We start from the raw sequence: 24,294 nt of genomic DNA, 5'->3' as shown, positions 1-24,294 counted from the left end.
CAGTAATATCTTGCGAAAAGGTACAAAACCTCAAGAAAATATAGGAAAATACATTCCTATTACAGTTGCATATGCATAAGGGAATATGATTTCTTGACATAAAATGAAGATGTCAAAAATTAATACATATGGTGTTCTGATGACATCAAAAGGATCCACAAATAAATAATGTTTAACCGACGACAAAATGATTAGAATTAGCCAAGTTCAATTATCCCCACTATCACAAATGCATAACGAAAACAAGTAATAGAAAAATTATAGATGTCCATCCTCAGTTAGATATCTTCAGAATATCCACCGAAACTGGAATCAATCAGACTCCTTCAAGATTCCTAACTATACCTGAAAAAGATAATCAACAGGAGTTAAAATTCAAGAAATTTCACTGGATTATCGAACCACATAGACATGTAAAAATGGTATACAAATATATCGCAAGCCAATAAAATATGACATTAATTATGAAAACGCGGGGCACAATAACCACACCCAACTTTTTCGTTCGGCAATCTGTATGGATTAAACTCCAATAAAATTCCGAGAGCACCAACTTAATGAGACACAATTAAGAAAGATATCAAAGAGCTTTATCTCTTTCTCAACACAATCATTAAATCAAACATATAGAAATCCGGGAACCTGATTGTTATGAGACTAACTCGGATGGTACCAAAGACCAATGTCCGAGTGACAATCAAGTTTTATCCAACAAACAAGGTCGGATTTATCAAATGTGATTGAAAACGCACAACCCGTGATATTTCAATTATATAAAGAAAGTATGAAATAACACAGACACCAGAAATTTTGTTAACGAGGAAATTGCAAATGCAGAAAAACCCCGGGACCTAGTCCATAATTGAACACCATACTGTATTAAACCGCTACGAACTCTAGCCTACTACAAGTTAACTTCAGACTGGAACGTAGTTGAGCCCTAACCAAGTCTCACACCGATTAAGTTACCATCGTGTTCCTTATGCCTCTTGAATATCGCAAGACTCTGCGCACTTGATTCCCCTAGATGACGTCCTTTACAACCTAGAAGTTGTATGACCCAAAGTCGAAGATTTATAAACAAATTTGTCTCCCACAGATAAGCCTATTCTGTTTGTTATTTCCGTCTTAAAATAAAGGTCAAGGTGAACAGGAAACTCAACTAATAATCTGGTCTTATTATTCTCGAAGAGCAGCCTAGAAATATTAGTCACCTCACATTAACCTAACTGATTAACAAAAAAGTTATTGCGGAATCATAAGAGTCTGAGACGAAGAAACTGTTGTGCTTACTTTTTATATCTTATCTATCGGATATAAATCTCGAGAAAATCTTAGAGAAGATTAAACTCAATAGAAAGAAAAAGTAAGATCACGATACATAACTACATAGAAAATAGATGGACCTGGATTCACGAATTAAACCTAGTAATGGTTTTCAGAAGAACTGGAAACCTAGGTTAATGGAGAATCGACTCTAGTTTGCAACTAGGACACGCGGAAGTGTCCGGATTAGGTTTCCCAGATGCTAGAGTTCCTCCTTATATAGTCTTTCAAATTAGGGTTGCTTACAATCAAAGCTAATATAGATTTTTAACAAAACAATTAATATTCACCATTAGATGAAAACCTGATTTAACATTCAAGCTAAGTTTTCTTAGAAAATAAGCAATCAATATCCACCATTAGATGGTTTATCTTGATACATACAAATGAAATATACTTATGTTCAGATATGGATGAACCGTACTTAAACATGTATATTGAGTTGGCTCAATAACCGTTAACCGAAGTTAGCCATATGAACACTTTTGGCTCAGCTATTTTCATCACACACTTCTAGACTCAATATGATAATCAACCAATCTTGATAGATGGACAAATGTATCTAAATGTGTTTTAAGAGAGTTGTCCAAATGCTCAATATATCATGGAAATATATGTGAAGCATTTGAAACAAAATCAACTTGGTTTGTATGTGTACAAAGTACTTATACAAGAACCAATTCATGAACCTGATGCCATGGTTTGAAAACCAAGTTCACATACATTAAAAACATTGAAATTCATTCACTTTAGTTCACAAGCAAAGTTCGCAAACGAACCTGAGTTCATGTGTGTAGACAAATAGTTTGCACACAAAGTATGTGAACAACTTGTCAACTGCCAATTCAAAACCTACCCACTGAGTTGGAAAACCCTGTTCGCAAACTACAGTTCCGGACCTTGCCTAGTCTTGTTGTTCGCAAACATAGTTCACAAGCAATAGTTCCGGACCCAACAGGTAAACCTGTTCGCAAGCAAGAGTTTTGCACCCAACTAGTATTTCACCATTCGTACACAGAAGAGTATGCATACTGTGTTGTATCCAGAAATTGGTAGTTGTTCTAAAACTCTCTTTAATCGATTTGAAGCATCATTAGAAGAAAGACAATGGTAATCTTACACATACCACTAGCTTCAAGTAATTTTCAAATGATTATTTGATTAGTACGAAACATCCCGAGTTAACATCAAATGATTGTCTCACACAAATCATGTAAGATGTTCAAGGTAATTTTCACATGATCAATCTTGACTTAATATTTAGTTTCCAACAAATGAATTATTGACAACTAAAGTTGTCAAGTAGATGATGAAGCATTCTAATCTTTAATCTCATATTTCGAGAATTATATTAACGAGATAAAGCCGACTCGAAATTTCAATGTGTATAATATAAAGTCTATATAGCTATACGAATTTTTATCATTAGAAGATATAATTGAATAGAATTCTGAGTGATAGATAAGTTTTAGTCGTCACATACCTTTTGTCGTTGAAGTTCCTCCAAAGTCTTCAGGAGATCTTCTTCTTCAAATGGTGAACGCCGTGAAGTCCAATGCTCAACTACACGTTTATATCCTAATCCGCGACATACCTATAAGTATACTAGAAATCAAGATATAGTTTTGATCAACTAAACTTGACAAACAATCTTGAGATAGCAACACTTGCGAGTTCGACCGAGCAGTGCTCTAACAATGTCCCCCTTTGCCAATTTTAGTGGCAAAACTATAAATACATATAGATTACAAAATAAATAAACTTTTATAGCTTCTGATCTATCAAGCTTGATTTAAACTTTCATAAGACTTTTGTAATAATTAAACCAATAATGATTACCTACTACAAGTTCATCTTCCAAAAACTCTAGAATTTAAATAAATAAATCTAAAAACATACCAGATGAAAATCGTTGGGAATAGCTTGTGTAATCACAATTTTTGCTATACGAAATTCTAGTTATCCTTTTCAAAAGTAATAATAAATTCTCACAAGAAGTTTCCTAGCAATGTATCAGGTTTTTAATAGCCTGAGCAGAGAATTCCTTCTCATTGTTGAAAAACTCATCGATGGTAGGATCGTTTAGTTTTTCTAAGTCTTCAGAGATGTTTGTTAACTCACTAAGTTCTACCCTCGGTTTACTCAGAGTATTTTTCGACTTAGCCAATGAGTATTAATAGTAAGTTATCTCATCTAAGGAACGGTTGACTCAAAATTTCAAATCATTCCTATTATGTACGAAGTTCTTCAGTTTAACCCTAAAATCATTATCATGTTGACAAATAGATAAAAGACAAGTTGAGGAAGAACCTTTTGCATTTCTGGTTGATATGTTCTTTTGGTTCCTTGATGATTTGATTCCTTCACATATGTAGACGTTGACGGATTCTATTGCATCCTTCTTGGTGATACCTCTTGTTACATGAGCCGTGGAACTGAATTTTCTTAAGGAGATAAGGGTATGTAGTCAATCCTTAATAAGAAAAATGAACTTCTCTAACACGGTCTATGAACCAAATTATAATACACAAACTTTGAATAACTTTTAATTATACCAATTGTGGTTACTCGTTCTCACGGGTTTTATCATAGTTTATCACATAAGATTGAAACATCTTTTTATCTTGAATAAACATGTTTAAAGAACAAGAGACAATTAAATAATACTTAAGGACCATTTATTGGCGATGGAACACATATATGTATTCTAGATTTTGGAGCTAGCTCGACAAGATCATTCACACCAACAATTCTATAATATTATTATGAGATGAATCACACAATAATAACAAATCACATAAAGTAGTCATAAAGTAGTTAAGAAGAATCTTGACTCAAAATTCTTGATATGCTTATGATAGTCTAATTAGCTACGCGACAACGTCTCAAAGATAGAAAGGTGAATATAACTTGAGAAATAGATGGTCCAGTATTCACTTACCTTTTGTTGAAGAAGTTCTCCAAAAGCTTCGGTTGATCTTCGCCTTCAAACGCTAGAACGTAGTGATGACTGCTGTGATGTCCATTTCTCAACTATATTTTCTATCCTAATTCGAGACTTAACTAATTGTAGACTAGAAATGATCAAGATATAGTTTTGACAACTAAATTTGACAACAAGCTTGAGATAGCAACACTTGTGAGTTCGACCGAGCAATGCTCTAACATATCCAATACCTTAGATCGCTAGTACTCACATAGTCATGTACCCAAATAATTAAACCTAAGATCAAGACTAAAATAACTTGTCTAGAGCAAAAATTTCTCCAATAGGAAATGGAAGCAGACTATCGAATATCTACTGAATTTAGTTATAATTACTACCATCTTCGCCATATCACACAACAAAATAACGACATCCACTTACCCCATCAGATGACCATTAATCAATAATAAGAGATTGATTGAATTCAGGGGCGGATCCAAGGGTTGACTAACCCTGGCTCTAGCCCCCCTTAAAATTAGCAAAACCAGGAGAAAAAAAAAGCTTTGAATTTATCAAGTATTTCATAATTAGTCCACCAAAATATTCACAATTTATGTAAAAATATTTTAGTCCCCCTTATTTTCAAGCTCTGGCTTCACCACTGATTAAATCACAAGCTCATAGAATACATACTAGATATTCGGCTGCCACTTCTACATGTATTCAAGGCTAAGTAATCGAACAAACTTGCCTCAACCTTGTAGTAACAAATCCTTATGTACTTATCCAGAATGACTTTCACTATTCAATCCCTAAGGAACACAAACAAGTGAATTCTATGATAAACAATAAGAACTTGATTATACCATGGGGATAAAAGTAAATTCAAACAAATACTACCGCTCGATAACTACTTGTTAACTCTTTCATTTTCTCCCAAATTAAATCTATTGATATGATACTAAGCACTGTGTATTTCCTCCTATAAATATTCCAATTCTTATATGACAGAGAACTAGGAGGAAGAGGTTTTCTAATAATAACTTGGGGTAATGCTAATTGAAATACTAAATTGCACCAAGGGTCTCATTCGCACCTAAAACTATTTATATACATGCTGGTAATTTTTTTGGGGTATTACAGGTTATCATCTTCATCAATAATTTTGCTAGTAGGAACATGCCCTGTTATGTCTGTCAATTAAGGTAATACACATGATTTACATAGGGATACCCTTATATAGTACTACTAATTAAAAGTAACCGAACAAGATCTTTTAATACATTTGGATTGAGGACATAGAGAATTACGTGAGTTGTTGATTATTGTTTTCTTCCTTGATTTTTTTAGGGTAAACACATACACAGATTGTGTATATATTTACGCGGTATTATTCATCATCTTCTTCGTCATGGCGTTCTTGGTGTTCTTCATATAAACAAAAAATCTAAAACAAAAGAAATACCGAAAATCTCCATTGAATTGAAAACTACATGCATAGTGTTTTAATGAATAATTTCAATCTAAACACTCAATATAAACCATTAACAAATAACATATGCATTGAGTTTCTTTTTTTCAATGTCGCTCAATCATCAAACGAGCATTTTAATTTGACAAATTTTTGTTTATCCACATAAAAAGGAGTCAACCAATGCTTTAATTTCACACCCTATTGAGATATTTTTAGATTAAACAGCCAAAAAAATTAGAGGGTTAGATTAGGCGATTTTTTTTTCTGTCTCTACGAGTTAACTTTTGGTTGGTCAAAAAATACGTTTACGGGATTTCAACGATGAATAACAAATCCCTAATTTGGAGTATTGTTTATATGAGGGGAAATATATGTGAGGAGGAGACGCATGTGTGATGGAAATAAATTTGAAAATTATGTCTAATTAAAGATGTATTAACTTATTGATTTGTAATTTTCGTGTCTAATAGCCAAAGATGAATCCATATTAGACGATTATGTTGATACATCATGATCAAAACCCCTAACAATTAAAATACAAATCTCATGTAATTGTAACATCATCAAATCAAATATATTATACAAGGGACAAAACTCTCAAGTTTTGAGAACCGGGAAAAGTCAATTTAGGAGAAGGATTTGTCAACATTAAAGATTTATACTCATCGGTAGGTTTCTCGGTATGGATCGAGGAATTGTTAAAAGTCACATTCTAACTTTTAGCCTAACTTCCCCGTGGTAAATAATTGTTGAGCGGAGATCTCTTCAAGACGGATAAAAAATAAAGTTTAATATAATAATTGAATATCCCGAAATAGATTTGGAATAAAAATACGATGAACATGGACAAATCACTTAGTTAATGTCATTTATAAAAATCTAAAATTTAATTTCACCCCACTTTCTTTCTCTCTTTACTCCTATTAGCATTACCCTTTTAATGGACCGGGAACTTAACTAAGGCTTTGTGGTTACCAGTAATATGTAACTTTTTCCTCTTTTAATGGACCGGGAACTTAACTAAGGCTTTGTGGTTAGTAGTAACATGTAACTTTTACCTCTTATAAGGCCGGCTCCATGCACAATGGCATATACCAGATGGCCTAGCAAATTAGCCACGCCAATATGGGAAAAAAAGGTCCAGCAATAGAGATGCTATCGAACGATCATGTCTATAACGCCAGCGATATGGTTCTTACTGCTGGTGAAATTGTCTTCCGCTCGATGGAAACTCTATCTCCAACGACTCTTCCTCTGTTCCGTATAAATAGGTGATTTTGGAACTTGATTCTTTACACCAATATATTCACACAAATTTCTCTCTCTTTCTCGGTCTCAAATGGCTAATCTTTCTCAGTCTGGCAATACCGAATCTGGCTAAGTGGTATATTTACTACTTCGCCAGTTATGTTTGCCTCTTTGCCATGCCCATAGTGGGTGCAAAAGTGGCAAACTAGGCAATAAACCTGGTGTATAGAAACCGGCATATCCATTCTTAAATGGCATTCAGATCTCTCATCTGGGTGCAAGAAAGCCGTACCAATTGAAATGGTTGTGCGGCGTGTTAAGCAAAATAAGCAATGGCCTTGTTAAGCAAAATAAGCCATGGAAGACGTTAAATTGGATTTAGAGACGCAGCCACGCAAGTGTCAGGTATGTAGTGGTTATACTTTTTTTTTTTTTTTTTTCATTTCAACGTTGACAACCCAACAAGCATAGATACAAAACATACCCGACTCAATGAACTGAAAGAGATTAAAACACTGTTACGTTAAGCTACAACCAAATAAGAACTTCTGCACGAACATGTCGGTACTCTGAAGAAATCCGTCAATGAAAAAACAGATTACAGTCTTTAGCAGTAAATACAGATTGTGTCTGTTCATTGGTAATTATTCTACCATGGCATCTACTTCGGCCACTTCCATTGATGATGCTAGCTTGGAGGACGTGGACTTCTTTCGGTCCTTGCCTACAAACCGAAAAAGGAAAAGGAGTTGATCTTCGAGAACATAATATACTATAACTAAAATGAAACAAACTGCACATGTTTAAGTACAATGGAATATTCAAGATAACTATAAATTGATAACAAGAACTGGGTACAATGGTGACGACTAGGGTAGCGAATACCTTTGCCCTTAAGCATTTTAACTTGGACCTTTGCACTCTTCTTCATATGAAACTTTGACAAAGTCTTGGAAGCTTTATCTTTGGATGGCCCTAAGTACCAATTGTAAATAAAAATCAGATGTTCATATATAGGAACAATCAACAATAGAAGAGAAGAAGCTTCAATCTCGATACACAATGCACAAATAGATTTCTGTTTAAAACAACTCTTCACAATGCAGTCAATAACCTGAATAGCTAAGCAATTTGTGGTAGTTACTTAAAAAAACATTACATGTTTGGAAGAAGCAGATGAAAGAACATAGCTGAGGCCATATGTTAATTATTTAGCATGCATAAAAAGTGCTAACTCAACAGTACTGAGATGAAAGCTTCATAGAACCGCTAACCTTTGATTTTAAATATATCCTCTCTGTTTACAGTTTTGATTAGTGAAGACTCGCCTATAGCAAATGTTGTAAACAAAAAAAGAATAGAAGCCAACTAACGCATGACAAAATTGGACAGTCATTTCAAATGACAGGAGTAATTGCTCGTGATATATTCAAGCAATGTACATACACATAAAGGTGCTTGTTGAAACCTCTAGTAGCAAAAAGGAACTTCAACCAGTTGACATACATACTTACACTAGCACAAATATGATTACCCTAAAATTTCAGTAACCAAACCGATCCTCCTGCGTCACCTCATCATGAGCTATTTGATACTCGACTCCACAGATATTCGCTGATTTTTTTTCTTATTCCCTTCAGATTTACCAAAAAAAGCAATAATAATAATATGAGACCCAACAATCGAATCCTCTAGGAACTCATCATATAGTGACAACAACTCTAAAGAGTGGGTATATGAATTGCGAGCTTTCCAGACCTTTCATTTTTACACTATGTTTTGGCTTAAAGCTCTTCCACTAGAAATATAAACGTTACTTTACAGAAAATATGAATCGTATTAGAAAACCATCCTTTCCTTTTTGTCCCAAAGACCAGTGTTCAAAATTATCTATCCCTACACCATCCCATATTCTAACACTTGCAAAAGGTATCAAACCTCAGTCTATAAGATTCCCACATGAACCCAACTAAGAGTAACTTCAAACACAACTAGGTACCATACAAAAACAACAATCGAATTCCTATCAGATAATCAACAAATGATCTAATTCTAACCAACACAGACAAAGAATTTGACTGTAACGTAAAATCAAAACTAGATAAGTGGAAATTTAAGAACACGGAAATATGATATCAAAAGAAAAGGTCTAAGGATATAAATTCGTACCTTCAGCAACCGCCATCTCAACATCTTCCATGGTGATTAAACCCTTTGCCAGGGCTTCCTTTTGGTCCTACAAATGTACAAACAATAGTAAATTAAAACCAACTCTATCCAAAGAGAAGAACTTACTTCTATAGCAGAAAGAGAGAGAGAGAGAGAGGCGGAGAAAACAAACCCTGCGCCATTTCTTAAAAAGCTTTCGCTTGCGTTTACCAGAGATAGGAACAAACTGAGGTTTTTCCGTTAGTTTTCCAGTTAATGGATGTCCGAAAAGCTCTCTCTTACGTTCAGCAGTTTGTGCTCTTCTCTTCTTCTGAATTACATTGAATTTTGTCATCTCTTTCTCTTCGCTCGGACTGCAAAACCCTAAACTTTAAGTTTCAGAGTCGAAAGGAGTTTTGACCTAAAATCTCAGGATTTTATGGACAGGCATCTTCTGTTCCGTGTGGATCTTCAACGTGGCTGATCAGTTTGGTCCAACTAATCAACCTGGCCGTAGGGGTGTAATTTCGGGCAGGCCGGACCGCCCGACCCAAAAACTAAGACAGGCCGGGCAGGCCAGGCTTAATATTTGTGAGCCCGTAAACAAATTCAGGCCGGACAGGCCGGGCACAAGTAGATAATTTGCTACCCAAAGATCGCCCAAAGTCCGCTTTTTATACGGGCAGGCCAGATCGGGCCGGACATGCCACTATTTTGATTTTTTTTTTTTTAAGTTTAAATTTTCAAATGAACGGTATTAAATACAATATCCTTTCCTTTCTAACATCGCATATCATAAGTGATAGTATTATTTTATATTTAAATTACACTGACAAATATTTAATTTTAGCCTATAATAAATAATTAATTAGAGTACAATAAACTTTCTAATAAGAAAATATATTACCATTAATGTTTTGAAAAGGTTAATTATAAGTAAAAAAGCAATTATATATTTTATTTTTCTTGACACAAAATTGACAATTATAAAATTGTAACTTTTAAGTCTTTTAAGAGGATATTAAATGATTAATGGCACATAGAAGGCTTTCAGGCCGGGCACCAGGCCGGGTATCAGGCCGGGCATCATAATTAATCGCAAAGCCCGAGACCGCCCAATAAATTAATCCAGGCCAGGCCGGGTGGTCCATGACGGGCCATAACAGGCTTTGGGCTACTTCGGGTACAGGCGGGCTCGGAAGGATACAGGCAGGCCGAGTATTTTCGGGTATTATTTACAACCCTACCTGGCCGTGATAAAATTTGTTCTTCAAACCCAAGCCCATTTAAAGGAAAGGTACATCATGACTTGTCCGTTGCTGACACGCATGGGTTATCCATGCTGAGGCTGGTTCCTATGGGATTTGCCATGCCAGCTGGCCTGGCAAACTGGCTGCACCACTATGGGGAATAACTTAAGGGAAAAAAAAGGTTCAGTCCAAAACCGCCCATAATAGTACATTTTAGTCCAGACCTAGTTGACTGGGTACAATTTAATCCAAAAATTGTATGAAGATGCCGCTACCCTTCGCACGCTTTTAATAAAGCACACGTGCAATGAAATGAATCAGTTTTGTAACTGACACAATGATTCTGGTTGCGACACGTTAGCCTTGAATTAAAAACTGATTAAAACTGCGGCGTAACGGACAGATTTAGTAACTGCACCATTTTGCTTTATCAGAAACTTCAGAAGAAAAAAATCAAAAAAAAATTCAGAAGAAATTTTGCAGACAAACCCTAGAAAATTTACAGACTAAAACCCTAAAATCTTACTCATCAAAACACCTAGATGGTTGAAGTATCAGTAACATCATGGTGAAATGAAATAAAGTAGTTTCAAAGAAGGACGCACCAACAGTTGAAGACTCAACATCAAATGATGAAGAAAATCCATCAGTTGTAGTAGAAGAAATTCAAAAATCAACATCAGTAGAAAAAAAAGACGGACAAGCGGTTGCAATAGAAGAAATTTCATCAGCATTAAAAGATTCAACACCAATTTCATCCCCAACTCCATCAGTTGCAATAGAAGAAATTCGAAAATCAACAGGACCAAAGACGAGATCTAAGAGAGGATTAGAAGATTCAACATCAATTTCGGTACCAGAAACTTCAAAAACATCACCAGTTAAGAAGAAATCAAAGATTACAAAGCCTTCAACATCAATTTCAGTACCAGAAACTTCAAAAACATCACCAGTTAAGAAGAAATCAAAGACTTCAAAGCCTTCAACATCAATTTCGGTACCAGAAACTTCAAAAACATCACCAGTTAAGAATAAATCAAAGTCTTCAAAGCCTTTAACATTTGTTAAAACAAGAAAAAAATGTAACAATTCAAGTCCAGTTATGTCTGTTTTTTAGAAATTTTTATAGGATTTGTTGTTGGTGTGTACAAATATTTACACCACTAAGTTGTTGCAGTGATTCATGTTCATTTTATACCTATTGTTTAAAAAAATTAATGGGATTTGTTGTATATGTGTACAGATTTGTACACCCCTAGGCTGTTGCAGTGATTCATGTCCATTTATATCTGTTTTTTATAAATTTTTATAGCATTTGTCGTTGGCGTGTACAGATCTGTACACCCCTAGGCTGTTGTGCAGTGATTCATGTCCATTTATTTTTGTTTTTTAGAAATTTTTATAGGATTTTTTGTTGGTGTCTACATACTAGTACACCAACATGTTGTTGCAGTGATTCATGTCAAGTTATGTCTGTTTTTGAGCAATTTTCATGAGTTTTGTTGCTGGTGTGTAAATACTAGTACACCAACATGTCATGTTATGTGAGTTTGTGAGTGGTTTTATGGTTAATGGCATGTTATATGTGTTATGGAGTTGTTTCATTACATTTGTGTGTACAGATTTGTACACAAGCATTGTATTGCAGTGATTCAAGGCATGTTGTGCTTGTTTTAAAGATTTTTTTGTAGGAGTGTACAGGTTTTTACACCATCATGGTGTTATAGTGATATATGGTCTGGTTTATAGTGATATCATGGTGTTGTATGGGAATTATTGTTGCTCTTGTTATATTTATGTACCAGTGTACTGGTTTGTACACCGACATTTTTGTATGAGTATCATGTGTTATGCTTCTCTTTTCTTATTCCCATTTGTCTATTTTCATAGATACAAACAAGCCTTATAGATCAGGTTTTCATGCAATCAACGAGTTTGTGAACACATATCTTGAGGAGGATGGAGAAGTAAGGAAAAGGGATCGTAAAAAAGTCTGGTTCACAGAATTTCAGTTAGAGAAGCAAAAGGAGAGCCCTTTTTGGCCTGTATTAAATGTCTTTTTTCACAAGAAAGCTGAAAAGAAAGAGGAGGAAAACTCAGAAAAGAAAAAGGAGAAGAAGAGATATGTGTTGTTCAAGAGTCCAGAATCAATCTTTAAGATTGTGAACCAGTTCCGCCATGATAATTCAGGGAGAAATGTCTTTGTTTTCAATACTGTCGAGAAGAAAAAGTTTGTAGAAGTAGAAAGTATGCCAGAAGATTTGTTCTTAATTTTTGAATTACAAATGGTGGCATCAGAACCTGTGGAAGGAGAATGTACCAAAACTAGAGCTGAGCAGAGATATGGTTCACTAACAAACCGAATGAAACTGAAGGATCAATCTAGGTTGGGGAAACTAGATGTGCAGAATGAAATCTTGCGTATAATGAAGTTAAAACCAACGTTGGATATGGAGATTGAGAGAAATGCTGAGGACTTGGTAGTGTTGTTTGGGATGTACCTGTGCATCACTGTTTTTTTTACCATAGCAAATGGAAGATGGATTACTAAGAGTCAGTTTGCTCCCTACTTTGAATCATTGGATAGAATGAAAAAAACCACAACTGTCCAGTTCATATACATCAATATCTTATGGATAGCATCAAGAAACATATTGCCTCACCACTTAGAGTTAATGGTTGTATGGTATACCTGTTGGTGAGTTTACACGTGTACATTGTTTTACACCAGTTTTAAGTTGTACAAATTTACATGCTTTGGTTCACTGTATTTGTTGGGTCCTAACATTTATAACTCTTTACATGTGTTGTCAATGCAGTATTGGTTTGCTGAACACAACAATAGCATGACGCCAAGCAATGAACAAGGTTTTCCTAGGTTTCTAAGTTGGATAATAAGTGACGTCAGCAATACAATAGAGAAAGACATTAATGAATCATGGAAAAGGTAACTCGGTAACTTTATTACGATAGTGATTTCTTCCTAGATGTGTACACTAGATATACACCTTGATAAGGTTTACAAAATGGTGACAAATTTTTTTCATGTACAACAATATACACCTGTAACACAGGTGTAATAATAGGTACACCTGTTATCCATATTGATACTTTGGCATGTTTTCAGATGCAACCCGGATGGGTAAAAGCTTGCAGTGATGAACAACAACAGATAATGGAAGAGTATAGAAAAAATAGGCAAGAAAATAGCAGAGATGCACTGAAAGAAAAGTTGTAGAAAGCAATACAACAAAGAGATGAAGCATTGGAAGAGCTTTATGACTTGAAGGCTAAACATTTGAAGCTTGTTAGCTTCATTGATGAAAAAAGCAAAAAACTTTATGAAGCTGATGCAAGGAATGTGCAAGATGATAAGGATCTTGTTGATTTGTTTGTTGACTCCTTGTAAGAAATCATTTCATTTAACAAAGAATTAAAAAGTGATGATGAACGTGATGATGATGAGCAAGAGGAGGAGGAAGGTTAGAAAGGTGAGAAAAGTGGAAAAGTTGATGATATGGATGATAGTGATGATGATGATGATGATGAGGAAGGTGAGAAAGGCAAGAGAAGTGGCAAAGCTGGTGATCTGGATGGCAGTGATAAGGAGCAGGAGGAGGAGGATGACGAGGAGGAGGAGGACTATGGTGGTGGCAAAGGTGGTGATGAGGAGCAGGATGATGATGAGGAGGGGGATGATAATGGAAAAGGTGGTGATGAGGAGCAGGATGAGTAGGATGGTGGTGGAAAAGGTGGTGATATGCATGATGATGATGACGAAGGTGGCAAAGGTAGTGATATGCATGGTGATGACAATGACAAAGAGGGTAGCAAAGGTGGTGATGACGAGGGTGGGAAATCTGAAAACAATGAAGTTCCGTCTGAAACTTCTGAAAAGCGAAGGTATAAAATCACGCTAATTAAATGTGGCAGTCATTTTGTTTTTATGTGTGTAGATAGCTGTACACCAGTATGCTAAAACTCATATCTTTTGTCTAAACTTGAATCTTTTAGCACTCCTCTGTCAAAAACAAATGAAGGGAGGGATGGCAAGGATGGAACAGGGAAAGGTGTTGAGTCTGAAACTGCTAAGAAGCCTAGGTACGAGATGATCTCGGCTTGCATTTCTTTTCATTTTCTGTATATGTGTACCAAGATGTACACCTAACAAAAAATGTATTTTTTCAGCACTTCTCTGCCAGAGACAGCTGCATATCAAGAAGACCAGGATGCCACTCAAACAGCTGAAATTGATGAGGCTACGATAATCGCAGTTCAAGCCATATTTCAGTTGGACCCTAAAGACATGTTGCCGGTTGAAGAAGATGTGCTTTTACTCACACAGGAATAAGATCAACAGAATGATCCTTATGCATCAATTGAGGACCTTCTAGACAACTTGTCTAAAAGTGTTTTCATAAATCTTGAAAAAGGTTGTTACAAAATGGCAGCATCTGACGTGAAGGAAAAGATGGCAATCGTGATCCACGAATGTCCAAGTTTTCAACTGTTGAGCCAAGAAGATCCAAAAGAAGAGTCGTCGCAAAGATCATTATCCAATGAAGATGTACGATAAAGGGTCATTGATGAAGCAGTGCAGTTCATACAACAGCATGGAGATGCATTTTTTAGCAGTCAAGAAGTAGAAGAGCAGAAGACACCACCATCAAAGACAAGAGCTGGGAAGATGAAGGAAACATAGATTTTGAAGACAAAAGCGTCTGGAAGGTTATCCAAGACAGCACCAAAGAGAGCTGCAAAGAAAAAACTTCCTCCTGATTTCACTGTCGAGGGTAAAAACAGACAAGTTAGGATGAAAGTGGATCAAAAAGGCAAGGGTATCCAAAAAGAGGGAGAAGAACCGGGTTATCCTGCACCAATAAAGAGAAAGGAAAATGAGTATCATCCTTATCGCCCATTACCAGATATTCGTCAATCAGAACTATACCAAGCCATGGAACCAGGACAGGACAAAAGAAGGGTACATAAATTCTTCGATTATGAAAGCCTGGGCTAAGTTTAGAAAACAATACCTCGCACTATACGAATGATTGAATCTTATTGGAAAAAAAGTTATGTGTACCACTATGTACCACCATGTTAACATTTCCTTTATGATTATGCAGCTCTGTAACTTGGGAACTAACAAGGCTCGAAGATCCAACAGTCAGGGAATATATTCTGATTGTGGGAAAAGTACTTCGTGAATTGATGTTCAACAAGTATCTGGACCAAGAGGTACTGCAGTTCTATGTCTATCGACGTTGCAAAGCAATGGTCAGAGATAGCTTTCGTCATCCAGATGATCAAAAGTACATGAGATGTGAAGTAATGAGCCCTACTGCATGTGTAAGTCTCTCAAAAACCAATCAAAAATGTTATATATAGATACTTTAATGATGTGTACATACTAGTACACCTGATTGACATGGCGTGTTCTATGTGTTTGTAGATTTCTTTAGGTGTGGACTTAGATGTATACCAGTATGTTATATGATTGACACATGCTCTGCTTAAGTGTTTGCATGGATGCTTGATTGTTAGATTTTATATAGGTGTGTACATAGTTGTACACCTATATCATACGTCATGGATACATCTATGTCATACATCTGTTTCCAGGCCTAAAATGTTTGATATGTGGTAGTGTAGATGCTTCTTAATTTTCTTGTTTAATTTAGGTGTACCTAATTTATTTTATTTTCCAACAAATTATTGATTTCAGTACTATGTGAATAACGATATCATGAGCACTGTACAAAAGCTTGTGGTTGATTTCATACGGGACATGCCTGACAATCTGGAAGTTCTTGTAATCCCCGTCAATCACTCTACATAAAAAATGGCAGTAGGACTTCACTGGTCGCTTCTGAAGTTTTATTTCATAGCTGAAGAGTGGAAGTGGTACAACTCGTTTCACTCAAATGAGGAATATAAAGATGATGCACAACAACTGGAAAATGTGGTGCAATTGGAACTCAACAAGAAGAGAGTGTTAAAGGGTGATGCACCTATACAACCGCACAAAATAAACATCATGCAATGTCCTACTCAGGTTATCAATCCAGACTGCCTCCTATACACTTGATACTTTATGAAACGAGGTATGAAGAAGAGAAAGAGTATTGAAAGAGATCAACAGAGGGCCGAACGCATTTGTCAGTGAATGAGAGCAATATTGGTGGCCAAGATGCTGAAAAAAGTCGGATCGTATGAAAAGGTGTGGGATATAGCAACTGATGATTATCACAAGGAGTGGCGCCTGAGTAAAGAGATGAAATCGTTGAAGAGAAGGAAGAGTTTATTTTAAGCTTCATTATACAAGATCACTTTATGAACTGCTTCAAAACATTTTCTATCTTTTCAGACAACTTTTCAAATTTCAGTTTTTATCACTTTGTTTATGACTTATCAACACCTTGAATTAATATTTTTATTAATTTCAATATTGATGTTATTGATGTTACAAGTTCTAACTTATCACTACCATTGAAGTGTATATTACAGGTTTTGAAATCTTAAGGTGTACATTTACTGACAGAGCAGAAAATGTTAAGAAGGTGTACATAAAGGTACACATGTACTGACATATTTTCATACTTTATCAAAAGTATGAAAATTGAAGACATAAAAATATTACTAAATTTTTTATATCATGCAGAACTGAAAACATAAAAATTGAACATAGCAAAAGTAATTACTAATTATACAGAACTGAAAATATATAATATTACTAAACAAAATAGACTAGTAGCATCCATTGTACACCAAGGTGTACATAGTGGTACACATGTAAAAAGACGGGTAAGAAAAACGGAAGTTCACGGGAAGGTGTACATAATGGTACACATGTCCTGGTACTAATTATCCACGCCAAAGAAAATTGAAAAGACATTACCAAAAGTAAAGACCAAACATATAAAATCTTTTGAACAAATGAAACATAGAAAAAAGCATCAAATCATGGGGCAGGTAGCTCTGTTATGGTGACCAAGGGTGAAGCACTTTGTGCACATCATAGGCCTCTTTTGCTTCTCATAAGCATTCTTGATACGCTGTGTTCTTCGTCTACCGGGTGGAGGAACAGGAATAGGAACAATAACCCTATCACTAGGATCATAAGCATGCGGCTTTTCATAATTGGGGATTGGAAAGATGATCTCCTGGTATGTCCTGTTGTACCATTCGGTGGTGACGTATGGCTCAACAAATGAATAGATGTCTTCTCTCGTAGCTTGAATGTCAGCACAAGCATGTGCACAAGGAAAACCATTAACTCGCCACCTGTGACATGTACAAGTTTTCTGCAATAGATCTACAGAATGAGTCCGGGGAGACCCGACTTCATACAATCTTTCCATGGACTGAACAACAGTCCAAGTACGACCAATGTCGATGTTTTCCTTTAGTAAAGCCTCATATTCAGGAGTGAGCCTAGTGTTGAAATTTTCTAGACCTTTTATCCTTCTCTCAGACATCTTCTCCATAACCTTCAAACTAACATAATAAAAACACAAAACATAGAATCAAAAACATGATCCAGAAGGAATACAGATAAAACATGTGTACAACAATGTACACATTAAGGAAATCCATGTGTACAATAATGTACACACAGTTGCATAATCACAGATAAAACATGTGTACAAGTATTTACAGATCAAGCAATTCCATGTATGCAACAATTTAGACAGACTTACATAAATAAACCACCAAACATAAAACTCACTGTATCGCATCGAGAAGAGCAAAAGCAAGAAACTTTTTGAAAGGAAGAACCCAGTTGTTGAAGGACTCGGCAAGAGTTGAAGAGTGAGCACCATATCTGCATACAGGGAAAAATGCATCTGCCCATTTCTCTTTTGGAATAGTCCTGATATAGTTAGCAACATGTCCACATCTAATTGCATTCATTCCCCGCAAAGCTTCTTCAAAGTTCGCCGGTGTGTAAGAGTAGGCAGCTTTGTAAAAAAAATCAATAACGGGCTTCGAATTCGCATCACCTGATCCAATGGGGAGATTGCATTTGATGTGGTAAACGCAATAGTTGTGATGTGAATTAGGAAAATATTTTGGAATGCCCTGCAAAAGTCCTTCTACACGATCACTAAGGAAAACAATCTGACGACCATCGACAACTTGTTGAAGATTCTCCAGAAGCCAAAACCAATCATCTTTGTTTTCAGTAGAAACAATAGCAAAATCAAATGGGTAAAAACCATTGTTTCCATTGATACATGTCGCAGCCATCAAAGTACCCCTGTATCTACCAGTAAGGAAAGTAGTGTCCAAGTAAATCATGGGCCTGAGATACCTATAGCTATGCTTGCAAGCACCGAAACAAATGAATATCCTCTGAAATATACTGGTTTCATCCTCAACTTAAAACTTCACATAGATATCGGGATTAGTTTCTTCAATTGCTCTGACATACCAAGTTTAATCGCTATAAGACTTCTCGTCATCGCTATAATGTTCTTCAAATACAGCTTCTTTCGCTCTACGGGCATGGTGATACTTAATATTGGACCCATAATTTTTCTTAAAAAGTGACATGATCTGTCTGAGTTTTAAGCTAGGATCCCCCTGTATATTGTCAGCGATCAAATGCTTGACTAACTTGGTTGTCACCGCAGGACTCTTTAACCTCAAACCAACACCACAACTACAAAAAAGAAAAAAACAAGAAAAAAATGGAATAAGTAATGTGAACCACAATGTACACCTAATAAGATCTCAAAACCAACACTATGGACATACACACAAACCAAGCAAGAATATGTAATTTAAGAGTACAACAAATACTGTGCACCACAATGTACACCTAAAATAAATCCACATATATAAGGTGTACAACTATGTCCACCACTATGGACATACACACAAAAAGCCTAAAGATAAGTAATGTGGACTAGTATGAAAACCACTAACCTGTGAGCATTACAATCTTTCAGCACGAACCGAGAAGTATCACCATTCACAGGCCCAAAGTGAATCCTCCAACCACAACCATCTTCTTCGCATTTTGCAGTAAAATGAGTCGTGTCATTTTTAAGAATAACAATCTTGTGACCAGTAGCCATCTTGTACTTATCGAGAGCAATCCTAACAGCTTTAACACCACCCATAAATTCTCTACCCCTTGTCTGCATCATGATCTAACACCCTTACCATCTTAGGACTTTCAGTTACACAAGAATACTTAGAACAAGAACCAGAACTACTGCTACAACCAAACTTAGAACCAGAACTACTGCTACAACCATACTTAGAACGAGAAGTATGATTCCGAATCATATCCACATTCAAATAGACATCTTCATTATCAATAAGAATCATGAAACCAATTAAGCTTTGCAGTTGTATATCACCTTGCATAAAAACTACTTGAGCATTATCCATATAGATGAAACATATACTCCCAGGAGACAAAGACCTCCAGCGCTTGCATGCAAAATGCTTCAATTCTTCTACGGTTGTTTTAGTATAAACACGAAAAACAGCAGAATGCTCACCATGTTTCAAAACAACATTAATAAACTTCTCAGACCTGTTTGATACCCCTACATATTACAAAAAAAATGATCATAAACATCTGAAGCTTCAAACAACAATTTCATATAATCTAAAAGTAAACGGTGTACAGGAAAGTACACATTCAATCGAAGCCAAAAACATCAAGTAACACTAAACCTAGATAAAATACTCCATCAATTAAGCTCCAGAATCTTACTGGAACATATAATTGAATAAATCATAAGCCTAGGATCTAGTATCAGTTTGATTTTTTATCATTCATCATAAAACTAAAAAAACATCATCAAACAACAGTAAACAAAAATCGAATTGATCTGGTTGCCCGACTGTTAAGGAGGCCTTCTATGTGATGGCAATATGTAGTCTTTGTCAGTCATAATAAATGTACAAAAAAAATAAAATCAGTTTTTTTTTCTTCTAATTTCATAAAATTAAGATTCTTTTTGTAATAATCAAATAAATTGTTACCCAATTTCAATCAAGTCCAATGAAACGAACAAATTTCATGTTCAAAGTACATCAAAATCCAAATCCATTCGATCATAATCGATCGATTTCAGTATCATTTTCGTTGGAAAAAAATAATAATTCAAATTAAAAAAATCAATTTAAAACATTGAATACTAACAAAATCTAATTCAGTTTCACTTAAAAGGAACAATACGGGTCTCCCTTTTGATGATTTAATCCTTTGATTGAGTCGATATCCACAAAATTCACAGATCAAACATTTCCTTCTTTCCTGCAAAAACAGAGGAAAACTTTGGGTTAAATCTCAACTCATCCCATTTACTTCACAACCCGAGTCATAGACGCAGCAGCACAACAAACTCACTCAACACAGTGAGTCAATTCCAAACTCATAATCCATAGAAAATAATCAATGAAATAATTTCAAAAAAACAAAAAATTGACTAACCATGAAATCAACCATCAAAGAAGAAATTGGTTTCATTTTGCTAGCAGATATTTGATAATCCATACCCTCAAACCACAAACAATATTGATAAATGTTTTATTTCAAGTTGGTGGTTTTATGATATGAACAGGGATGAAGGAAATATGAGTTTATAAGAATACCTATGATGCGACTTATTCGTTAGATTATTGAAGATTTTGATTTGATTCAAATCATTCAACATTTTTACAAAAAAAAAAGGCATGAGTTACAGAAGTAGAAAGATGAAAAAGAGGAGGAAGATAAGCGAAGAGGAAGGAGATGGACTGACGGAGAGATTGAGAATATCAACTTTTTCTTATTTTATGGTTTGTTGACTTGACAATACGTATGCATTGGCTTCACTTAAACCACACATGTACCAATACTTCATGCTTCAAAAAAAAAAATTCAATACTTCGTCGGCCCAGTAATCTAGTATTAACAGTAAATCATCATCATCACGAGAATCAAAAGCTAGTATAAACAAAATATCAACTCAAGATCATACGAATTGATATCATCAACTCATAAACTCAGGAAAACTAAAAATCAGAAACAAAACCTGAAAATTAGATGTAACAGATGAAATACAACCAAAAGAAAACTAACCTGAGGTTGAATTCTGCTCCATTAACAATCAAATCCAATCTAACCTCTACGAATCTGTTAAATCACCTCCGAATTCAAACCTGGAACGATCTATCTCTCAATCTGTCGTGATTTCAAATATGAGATTAAGAATTTTCGACTCTAGAACTCTTTTGAATGTAACCTGAGTTGAAATATGATGAAGAAACGATCGAATCCTCACTGAAAGTGTTAAATCGCCTCCCAAAACTAATCTCTGAGCTGCATCCTGTTTTGAATTCAAGTTTCAGATCCAAAAATTCCGATTTCAAAATCACGCTTTATATATCAGGAATCGTTCAAGGGTAATTATGGTATATGGAAAACTCGCAAAATCGGGACTCGTTTATGAATTTGGACTAACTCGTCCATGTTTGGACTAAACCGTACCAGGCGGGGCTTTTTTGGACTAGATTGTAATGGGCTTCAGATGGATGGACTAAAGCGTCCAAATCCCACAAACTTTGGGACTAAACGTCATTTTCTACATAACTTAAGCGATCGAGACTCCACCGAACGTTTGAGACCAGACCGCTAGCGGTCTACATAAAACCGGTCGGTCTAGTCATCGTCGGTTATTAAATAGGGAAGTAACGGATATTCCCCCCCATGTCTCCCTATAAATTCACCCCATTCAATTCAATTTAATCACACCTCATTTTCTCATTAACTATATCATCTTACTTTTTTGTACCTTTAATCATCTGTTTAATTTTTATTTTCAACTCAATGGATACTTCTGAGGAAGAAGTGCGTATTCATATGGATCGATTTGAAGAACAACAATGAATATTCGTTCAGGCGTTGAAACAAATTGATGATGAGTCAGATGAAGATAAAGATCTAACCAACAACTTGTTGCAGCTATATTCATCGGGGCAAATACCTAGAGATCCAGAGCCAAAAGAAGTGTTGACAAGAAGATATATGTACCGAGGTTGGGATGAATGGCACGAGAAGCTGATGCACGATTATTTTCTTCCCGATTGTGTGTTCTCTGATGAAAATTTCCAAGACCGATTCCGCATGCCCCGACATTTGGTGCTAAAGATTATTGGTGAGCTTTTTCAGGTAGAACCTCAATTTATTTATCAGTATGATGCACTGAATATTAGGGGTCATAACCCTGAACAAAAGGTTACTTCGGCCTTAAGGATTCTAGGATATGGCAGACCTCCAGATTCTAATGATGAGTACCTTCGTATTGGCAAAAAAACCGCATATAAGTATCTTTCGTTGTTTTGTGAAACAATGATTAATCATTTTGGTCAAACCTATTTATGTAAACCAACTGACGCAGATGTTAGAGAAATATTAAAGCAAAATCAGGAAAGGGGATTTCCTGGAATGTTGGGTAGTCTTGACTGCATGCATTGGGTATGGACCAGATGCCCTACCTATTGGGCCGGTCAGTATAAGGTTCACTACGAAAAACCAACGGTTATCCTTGAGGCTGCTTCTTCATATGATTGTTGGATATGAAACGCTTTTTTTGGTCTCCCGGGATCCCAAAACAATATAAATGTTTTACACAAATCGCCTTTATTTGAAGATTTAAAGTATGGAATTTCTCCTCAGGTAAATTTCAGTATCAACAGAATCAATACATATTATCTTGCAGATGGAATTTATCCAAAATGGTCAACTTTAGTTCAATGTTACCGTCAACCACCCGCTGGTGAAATGGGTCGTTCATACTCATATTTCAATAGTAGACAAATGGATCTGAGAAAGGATGTGGAACGTGCTTTTGAAATTCTGAAGCGGAAGTTTGCAATCATTTGTGGGCCTTATCGGGGTCTAAGTGCTCGTGTAATGCATAAGACTATGCTGACTTGCATCATTATGCATAACATGGTAATCCATGAAACTCGTCGTACTAAGAATTGGACTAACCATCAAGATGAAGACTTAAGGCCTGAGATTATACCATCAAGAGGATTACCTGCAAGGAACTATGCACAAATAACCAGTCATATTGAGAATAAAACTCTGTATAGCAGGTTAAGGGAAGATCTCATAGCGAGTATGTGGGCTGAGCTTGGAAGAGATGGAGGACAAATTTAGCAGTGTTGTTTCATTTGTTATTTTATAGTTTTTTTTTTTTTGAAATTGTTTAATTGTTTAAGTTTCATTTGATGTTCCATAGTTTTGTTTTGAAGCTGTTTAAGCTTAAATTTTTTAACAGTCATTTAAAGTAACGATCTAGACTCAATCGCCAACATTCCTTATAAATATACCTTCGCTTCATCCATTTCAGAATCACACCTTCACCTTTACTTCTCTACAAAAACACTTCCACACCTTCACCTTCACTTCTCTACAAAAACACTTCTCTATTTTCTGGTTAATTTATGGATGATCATAGATTCACTGAAGATGAAGATTTATCTTTTTTTAGAAACTATGTAATATACTACCCAAAGAGAGGTGAAGAACGGTGGATGCACAGTTTACCTAGTATGAGTTATTTGGGTAAAATTCATGATGCCTTCTGTACAGAGACATGTAATCCTCATAACCGGGATCGTGCTGCTTTGTTTTGCCGATTCATTACTATAAAAAAGATCTTGTGGATTTTATAGCTATGAAAAGGATTGTCACTCGATATCGTCTTAGAGGTGAAACCAATGTTGAATTGGGAATACGAACTCGAGACGAGTGGCGAAGATGGAAAGGAAAAAATTCCGAATACGAAGCGCAATACCAAATTCTTAAGGAGTTTCTAATAACTCGTACGGAATGTTAGGCTTAATATTAGTTTTCATGGATGTTGTCAAGTTAAATTTTAAATGTAATGAAAAACTAGTTTAAGTTT

The 24,294-nt window shown here is 35.5% G+C and overlaps 4 protein-coding genes and 1 long non-coding RNA gene across 8 annotated transcripts; 1 reads left to right on the top strand and 4 right to left on the bottom strand.

The window, feature by feature from the left end:
- Positions 1 to 119: 119 nt before the first annotated feature.
- Positions 120 to 5,836, bottom strand: LOC113301945. The gene is made up of 3 exons (XR_003336558.1): positions 3,637 to 5,836; positions 2,810 to 2,920; positions 120 to 345 (listed from the first exon to the last, which is right to left on the bottom strand). It is a non-coding gene; the product is annotated as an uncharacterized LOC113301945 (long non-coding RNA).
- A 1,548-nt stretch (positions 5,837 to 7,384) lies between these two features.
- Positions 7,385 to 9,550, bottom strand: LOC113301944. The gene is made up of 4 exons (XM_026550779.1): positions 9,316 to 9,550; positions 9,144 to 9,210; positions 7,860 to 7,949; positions 7,385 to 7,698 (listed from the first exon to the last, which is right to left on the bottom strand). The coding sequence occupies exons 1-4, from the start codon at positions 9,475 to 9,477 to the stop codon at positions 7,619 to 7,621; spliced, it is 399 nt and encodes a 132-aa protein (XP_026406564.1). The 5' UTR covers positions 9,478 to 9,550; the 3' UTR covers positions 7,385 to 7,618.
- Positions 9,551 to 17,328: 7,778 nt separating this feature from the next.
- Positions 17,329 to 18,673, bottom strand: LOC113305704 (protein FAR1-RELATED SEQUENCE 6-like). The gene is made up of 2 exons (XM_026554717.1): positions 18,102 to 18,673; positions 17,329 to 17,869 (listed from the first exon to the last, which is right to left on the bottom strand). The coding sequence occupies exons 1-2, from the start codon at positions 18,671 to 18,673 to the stop codon at positions 17,329 to 17,331; spliced, it is 1,113 nt and encodes a 370-aa protein (XP_026410502.1).
- Positions 17,994 to 21,118, bottom strand: LOC113305458. 4 transcript variants are annotated; one of them, XM_026554492.1, is made up of 4 exons: positions 20,829 to 21,118; positions 19,744 to 20,651; positions 19,304 to 19,530; positions 17,994 to 19,037 (listed from the first exon to the last, which is right to left on the bottom strand). In XM_026554492.1, the coding sequence occupies exons 3-4, from the start codon at positions 19,525 to 19,527 to the stop codon at positions 18,812 to 18,814; spliced, it is 450 nt and encodes a 149-aa protein (XP_026410277.1). In that variant the 5' UTR covers positions 19,528 to 19,530; positions 19,744 to 20,651; positions 20,829 to 21,118; the 3' UTR covers positions 17,994 to 18,811. The 4 variants fall into 4 exon arrangements, 3 of the variants coding, with proteins under 3 accessions (XP_026410277.1, XP_026410279.1, XP_026410276.1); XM_026554494.1 differs by having other exon boundaries at positions 19,304 to 19,518; XR_003338502.1 differs by having other exon boundaries at positions 18,923 to 19,037; positions 19,304 to 19,935; positions 20,538 to 20,651.
- A 1,087-nt stretch (positions 21,119 to 22,205) lies between these two features.
- Positions 22,206 to 23,543, top strand: LOC113305703. Its single transcript, XM_026554716.1, has 3 exons — positions 22,206 to 22,226; positions 22,278 to 22,853; positions 23,055 to 23,543. Exons 1-3 carry the CDS (start codon positions 22,206 to 22,208, stop codon positions 23,541 to 23,543), a joined length of 1,086 nt encoding a protein of 361 aa, XP_026410501.1.
- Positions 23,544 to 24,294: the final 751 nt, after the last annotated feature.

The sequence above is a fragment of the Papaver somniferum genome, chromosome 8, assembly GCF_003573695.1.
Source record: "Papaver somniferum cultivar HN1 chromosome 8, ASM357369v1, whole genome shotgun sequence".
In the NCBI taxonomy this organism is placed as follows: domain Eukaryota; kingdom Viridiplantae; phylum Streptophyta; class Magnoliopsida; order Ranunculales; family Papaveraceae; genus Papaver; species Papaver somniferum.
This window is presented reverse-complemented; position numbering and strand designations above follow the sequence as displayed.

Coding starts and splice junctions, on each gene's coding strand:
- LOC113301944 (XM_026550779.1), bottom strand. CDS start 9,477: ATGACAAAATTCAATGTAATTCAGAAGAAGAGAAGAGCACAAACTGCT. Junction 9,211..9,315: donor TTTTTAAGAAATGGCGCAGG/GTTTGTTTTCTC, acceptor GTACATTTGTAG/GACCAAAAGGAAGCCCTGGC. Junction 7,950..9,143: donor TGAGATGGCGGTTGCTGAAG/GTACGAATTTAT, acceptor ATTGGTACTTAG/GGCCATCCAAAGATAAAGCT.
- LOC113305704 (XM_026554717.1), bottom strand. CDS start 18,673: ATGATTTACTTGGACACTACTTTCCTTACTGGTAGATACAGGGGTACT. Junction 17,870..18,101: donor GCTCTTCTCGATGCGATACA/GTGAGTTTTATG, acceptor TTATTATGTTAG/TTTGAAGGTTATGGAGAAGA.
- LOC113305458 (XM_026554491.1), bottom strand. CDS start 19,527: ATGATGCAGACAAGGGGTAGAGAATTTATGGGTGGTGTTAAAGCTGTT. Junction 19,038..19,303: donor AAAGATTGTAATGCTCACAG/GTTAGTGGTTTT, acceptor TCTTTTTTGTAG/TTGTGGTGTTGGTTTGAGGT.
- LOC113305703 (XM_026554716.1), top strand. CDS start 22,206: ATGGATACTTCTGAGGAAGAA. Junction 22,227..22,277: donor TGGATACTTCTGAGGAAGAA/GTGCGTATTCAT, acceptor ATATTCGTTCAG/GCGTTGAAACAAATTGATGA. Junction 22,854..23,054: donor GTCTTGACTGCATGCATTGG/GTATGGACCAGA, acceptor ATTTCTCCTCAG/GTAAATTTCAGTATCAACAG.